At 41.6% G+C, this 6,245-nt stretch overlaps 1 protein-coding gene across 3 annotated transcripts; it reads right to left on the reverse strand.

The window, feature by feature from the left end:
• Positions 1 to 90: 90 nt before the first annotated feature.
• LOC132908921 (cAMP-dependent protein kinase catalytic subunit PRKX) lies at positions 91 to 5,810 on the reverse strand. Of its 3 annotated transcripts, none has more exons than XM_060963373.1 (5): positions 4,628 to 5,810; positions 2,465 to 2,627; positions 1,914 to 2,177; positions 1,103 to 1,433; positions 91 to 758 (listed from the first exon to the last, which is right to left on the reverse strand). In XM_060963373.1, exons 1-5 carry the CDS (start codon positions 4,716 to 4,718, stop codon positions 612 to 614), a joined length of 996 nt encoding a protein of 331 aa, XP_060819356.1. In that variant the 5' UTR covers positions 4,719 to 5,810; the 3' UTR covers positions 91 to 611. The 3 variants fall into 3 exon arrangements, with proteins under 3 accessions (XP_060819356.1, XP_060819357.1, XP_060819358.1); XM_060963374.1 differs by lacking the exon at positions 4,628 to 5,810 and adding an exon at positions 3,676 to 3,844; XM_060963375.1 differs by lacking the exon at positions 4,628 to 5,810 and adding an exon at positions 2,696 to 3,243.
• Positions 5,811 to 6,245: the final 435 nt, after the last annotated feature.

Below are 6,245 nucleotides of genomic sequence, written 5' to 3' on the forward strand. Positions count from 1 at the left end.
GCAATTAATGACACACTAAAATATCGAATTTGTACTCTATTCAAGGTTCGAATAGCAATACGTATTATCTTCAGGAATAACCAGTTGAAATTTAAAAAATTCACGATTTAATTCTCTTCTGATATGTAGCGTACAGCCGCACGATACATCGTTACAATACTTTACATATAACAACTTACAAAATTATGACCATTTCTGTCATCACTTTTTATCACTTCTTTGTGTAAGAGGGAACATGTATTCTCAAGCAATTTCACTTCATGAGATGAAAATTGATTTGAGATTACAGTTTCTCCTTCGTGTTACATCGTTCTTCTCTTTCCATTTTTTTTTTTATTTACAACGTAAAACAACGAAGAAAAATGCCTAGCCTACTCAGCGAGTATGAATAAATAAACGAGGTGCACAACTAAATAATACAAAAGGGGGCTGCTATATGTACAAAATAAAAAGGTACTCCCTTACGCTTGAACGTAAGAAAAACTTTATACACATCACAATGCTGTTAACTCGACGATCTTAATCCCGACACGGAAGCTCTTCGAACGAATTTGCGTCAATGAATGCCTGGCACGGTTCGAATGTTCGAACGATTGTCCATGACGTTTCTTTTAGAAATCTTGAAACAGAGCCAGTTGTTCCGGTGGCAAGGGAGGCTGGGAACGCCAATCGGTTTCAGGATAATCGTCGAAACAGCTTGGGTCACCTGGTGCTTTTACTCGTGGTCTTATTGGTGGTGTCAGGGCTCTCTGTGGCACCTATTTATACAAAATAAGTGTAATATAAAATCTGTAAAATCTTACTTTGATAGAGAAAGTAATATCGTTTAGAGAACTAAGATTATTTGGAAAAATATCTCTACTCTAATGGAAAACTAATATCATTCAGAGAACGATTCATACATTAGTATTATTTATTAGTACTAGAAGCTAGTATTATTTAGTAAACTATCCTTGCTTTAATACAAAAATTACTGAGAAAATTATTTATACTTCAGTAAGAAACTAATACTATTTAAAAAACTATTCTTACTCCAATGAAAAAAAGAAACAATTTCACATTGACACTATCGATTTACTCGTGAAATTCATCAATTAATTACCAATGGCCATTCGACTAATTTAAACCAGCGATGCCTCTTCACGTCATCAGCCCCCTGTCTCATGTTCCCTAATCTCTTCGTTCGATCCGCGATCAGAAGCTTCTTGATCAGATCCTTGGCGATCGGATCCATATGTTTTGGCCATTCTATTCTTCCACTTAATATCTTCTCATAGATGCCAAAGGGATTGTCATCGAAAAATGGTGGAAAGCCCGCTAACATTTCGTAGATGAGAACACCGAGGGCCCACCAGTCTACAGCTTTATTGTGTCCTTTGCTCTGAATTATTTCCGGCGCCAAATACTCAGGAGTGCCGCACAAAGTCCACGTCCTACAACCGATAATTTAAAATAATTATTCTTCGAGATATGAGACGTTGCCCTATCGTGAGCAATTATCGGTAAATTTGCCGTATGGCTACATACAGCAACGTTGAAATTGCTGATGTGTAGATAAGAATAAAAAAGACCTCCCGGAGCAAAGATACGATTTAAAAACTTGTAGTTTAATAGTTAAATACGTATGAAATCTATATACGTGGAATATTCCTACATGAACGATTCTAGTTTGAACAAGACAGCCGCACATATTGTTATTAAACAAATGTTTGTGTACAGACGGCATATAGTTACTAAGAATAATTAATAACTTTCCACTTAGATTCCATTTGAATTTGCAAAAACATCTGTAATGTAATTATTATTAATCGGGTAAAAAAGAAAATAAATAGACGATCGTTATATAACGATCGTTTATTATTGTATTAACCATCATTACGACCACTAATATATTAGAAATAATATCCTTTTACCTATCCGTGAGTTTCTTGGAGAAACCGAAGTCCGTAATTTTCAGGTGGCCCTGGCTGTCCAAGAGAAGGTTCTCAGGCTTTAGGTCCCTGTAAACGATGTGTTTGGTGTGCAAGTATTCTAAAGCACAGACGATTTCTGCCGCATAGAAGCAGCTGGTGGGTCCGGAAAATCGGCCAGCTGCTCTCAAGTAAGAGAAAAGCTCGCCACCGGCTACGAATTCTAACAGCATGTATACTCTCGCCTCGTCTCTTCCGCTCCAGAGCCTGAAACCATGCCGATGTTAAAGCGGTAATGGTACAACGGTAGAGATTTCCATAGTAGAGAAGCAGAAAAATGTAATTTCGAATCTAATACAAGAGAATGAGTTCAGTATCACTCTCGTCGTTCTTAATTACGCTTTCTTTTTCAGAAACTCCTTCGTTCGACTTTCTTGATCATATGAAGGCACTTCCTCGCGTTGGAAGCGACAGTTTTCGATCGTAACCAACGAAACAATGTTACAGCTTGTCAGCGATCGAACGAGAGAAAGGAGAAAGCAAATCCGACTTACATGTTCACGATAAAGGGATGCTTGACCTCTTTCAATACGGTGATTTCGTTTCGCACGTGTTCCACTTGTTTCAATCTGATCACGTCTACCATTGAGAGGATTTTCAACGCTAAAGGAGTTCCTTGGTGCCTGCATAGCACCACTCTGCCGAAGGTGCCTGTACCTAAGAATAAAAACTCATTAGAATCATTTAATTCGTTAATCAATGTTTCGCATTACATTTTGTTATACCTCTTACGTGTAACAAATCAATTATTTGTTAATGATCAAGATTGCATATGATTTTCAAGGTTCAGGGAGTGCCTGAAGATAAAAATTCATCAGAAACTCCTGTCTTATTGTAATCAATGACCTGTCACGATCTGTTCTATTGTAATTTATAATCAATGATCTTCGTTGAATTCTGTTACGCCTTTTGCGCATAACAAATCAATTGCTCTTTAATGATCGAGATTATCGATCAGAAATGTGCGTTTGGTAATATGTGTCAATTACTCAAACGTTCCTTGTTCAAGGTAATGGCGCAAATAAAAAGAAGGTATCATTCGTGTTATCGATCATTCGAGGCAATGGGCAATTATCAACGCTCTCTCTAGTCGCATAATCCGTCGTCCGCGGTCTGTTTAATGCACTTTCCCACGAATGCAGGTGACTAAAGTTGGTCTGTTCAACGTACCGCGACCAATTAACAGAACAGCGATGGCCGCCGGGCCGAAATTAACCGGTAAATTGCATTGCACGAGGTGTTCTCATCACGGACGAGCGTTTTGCGTATTTTAGAGTGGCATTATTATAAATGCGGTAAAATTGGCAGACGGTGCGAATAAGGGGCGAAAACGTGTTGTATACACTGTGAAACGATCGCGGTGATTGTCAGTGACAGCTGAAAACAAGTGTCAATGATAGAAAGACGAACAGTTTCCAGCGAAACGACGCTTTAAATATCGTGAAATTTACGTAATCGATCGTCTCTGATTCTTTTCTCGCGATATAAAAAACAAACGAGGAAAAATAGCTTGTTTTATCGACTTGGCCCAAGATTCTGCTACGACTAATCGTCCACTTTCGATCCGATATGATTTTCAAATTATTTTGTTGATTCTGACACGTCGTAAGTATATATGACAGATACATCGATCCCGTGCGAATAAAGAGGAAGTCTTCGAGCGAGAATAGATTCGATCGGAGAAGGTTAATGTTTTAGGTAATACCGTTCATTCATCACGCTGGCTGTGGCTACATCGCTCGAATTACGCGCGCCAGACGCTTCCCCTCGACACGTCGTTTTTTTCCCGTATGGACACTCGAGAGAGGATTTTGGTGTGCGTCCAAAACTTGTTCTACGTCTCGAAAGCAGCAGCCCGCACATCTGTCGTGATCGATCACCGCTTACAAGCGTGTAGCCATTGCTTTACCTGTATAATTCAACAATGACCGAAGTAAATGGGACGAGATGGGATCGATCGCTTATCGTTCTTCTGCGTGCCCGATCATGTAACAACACTCTACTATCCTGGTTATCTAGATCCGATGGTTCGGTGATTAGAACCCGGACGTCCTGTTTGCTATTATATTTCAAACGTAAATTGGAACACCCTGAAAATACATTTACAAGAAACTGGTCTACGGATGCTTCATGCTGTTTCATCGTGCAACGTAATGTCTCCAGTTCTCGTTTCTATTAGCCAACGTCGGTCATTCGAAGAATGGTTACACAAGAGACGAAAGAGTGAAAAATCAACTAAGAAACACCTGCAGCTTGCCGTGTAACTCGAACTTAACGAGCAGTTAAATATACACTCGGTAGCCTCTCACTCTCCAGTGGCCCACTTCCTTGCTTCGAGGGTAGATCGCCTCGTCTCTGATGTTTTCTCGCGGAGAATCAACAGCGCGTAACGAGTAACATTTGCGTTTTCAATTGATCTTAACAAATCTGTACCTCGTTTAAAGGATTCTTAAGCAATTATCAATTAATTCGACAGTACATACTATTAATTCGATCTGTTAGTCGTACAGAGGTAAAGTTACGAGTTCAACGAATCTCTATATAAGTGGTTGAACGGTGTTCTATTCGAGTATCGATATAGAGACGAATAGAAAGTTTTATAATGAACAGTAGGAGTTGTCAGTGAAAGGCGTGAGGATGAATAGCGTCGCGCTCACCTATGGTTTTGATGATTTCCAGATCGTCGATGTCGTATCGCGGCGAATCCTCCTGCGATCCCTCTTCGTCGGACGTCGTGTCCCCCGACATGTTTTATGAGCTACTGTTGTCGACGGTGTTCGGTGAAAGTTGCTGATTTATTTCCCTCTGCGCCCGATGGACACGTGGAAAGAAAGGAAGCGAGGTTCAACGATCCACTCGCGATATTATTAGATCGCGTGGCGACCGGTCGACCTCATATCTGCTTTTCGCAATTCTTTGTGACGGCTTCCAGTGTTCTTCGCCAAATTAACGAGCACGAAGTCCGAACACAAATGACACACAAAGCCGAGGAAGCGAGAATTTAATTTTCACGCGTGACAGGTGTGTAAATCGGATCACGAGCCGGGACAAACGCGAAAAAATGGAACGTTTTCTTTTTAATTTCACAGGGAAAGGAAACACTAAAGGATGCACTGGTATATTTGTCACGCGTGCTGACTGTCAACGACCCTCTTTTCTACAGTTCTTCGCTCGGAGCGGTGAAAATGTGTGCGTTGATTTCACAAGTGTCATTTATGGCGAGCATGCACCGCGAGCCGTGCTAATAGAAAGAAAGAGAGGGAAAAAGAGAACAGTGGTCCTGCACTTTCCTGGTTTCCTCTTCGTTAATGTATGCTACCCGTTTTTACGTGGCCGCTTGACGTTTGTTGATTTAAACAGAGTGCACGTGTTGCGTGTGCCGTCACGATCGCAGCTCTGCCGCTTTAGAAGCGGTCATCCTTGATACTCTGTTGAAACACGGAAGGGAAATGCGATATCTGTTCAGCGACGTCCTTGTACGTGTATTATCGACCGTTTTTGCACACTGTCTTCCTTTCCGATTCAATCATAACAGGTGACATTCGATAACGTACTATACCTTTTTCGAAAGAAGAAAGGAAAGAGAAAATAAACAATTAACACGTGCGCGAAAAAACGCGTATAGATCCACGGTAACCGATTCTCAGGCACCTGTCGCGTGATCGCAAACTGTGGATCGCGATCGATCGGCAAGCCACTGTATCTCGTAACGATCTAACTTGCTCCAAACAGATCCTGTATCGAAGTGTGCGCGAGGATCCTAGCTCGTCTTCTGTCACATGATCTCTGGTGCGGTTCGAATGCCAAGCAGAACTAAACTGGTCACCGAGGGGTCTCAAAAGGCTGTCTATCCTTCTCTTGCCCCCTCCCTCCTACCCCTTCACCCCTCCATCCCTTTTCATCGCGTTTCTCTCCCACCTCTCGTACCGCCACCGGGAGAACTCTCACTGAGAACACATCTCTCGTGGCCCCAGGTCTTTCTCCTTTATTTTTCTTCTTTTTCTGTAGTAACGAGAGAGCAGAGTGATTTATAGGCAGCGATCGCGGAAGATTCGCGGCCGGCCGCGAAGATAAAAGGCGGCATTTAAAAATACGGGTTGTAGCCGCGGAACGAAATCGTCATCGTGGACCCGTTACGCGGTTGCGTCAACGTGGTGCGGATTATAAAAGAGACTCGAAACCAGTCTCCTCTTTCTCCGAGAGGTCGGTAGATTCGTTGAAAACGAGATTTCCGACGAGAGTAATAGACAAACGAGTTCATGGATTTTCTTAAAT

Source organism: Bombus pascuorum, chromosome 7, assembly GCF_905332965.1.
Source record: "Bombus pascuorum chromosome 7, iyBomPasc1.1, whole genome shotgun sequence".
Taxonomy (NCBI): Eukaryota; Metazoa; Arthropoda; class Insecta; order Hymenoptera; family Apidae; genus Bombus; species Bombus pascuorum.

Excerpts from the sequence above, each read along its gene's own strand:
- LOC132908921 (XM_060963373.1), bottom strand. The coding sequence starts at position 4,718 with ATGTCGGGGGACACGACGTCCGACGAAGAGGGATCGCAGGAGGATTCG. Across the intron at positions 2,178-2,464 it reads CATCCCTTTATCGTGAACAT|GCTCTGGAGCGGAAGAGACG; the intron begins GTAAGTCGGATT and ends GCATGGTTTCAG. Across the intron at positions 1,434-1,913 it reads TCCAAGAAACTCACGGATAG|GACGTGGACTTTGTGCGGCA; the intron begins GTAAAAGGATAT and ends TATCGGTTGTAG.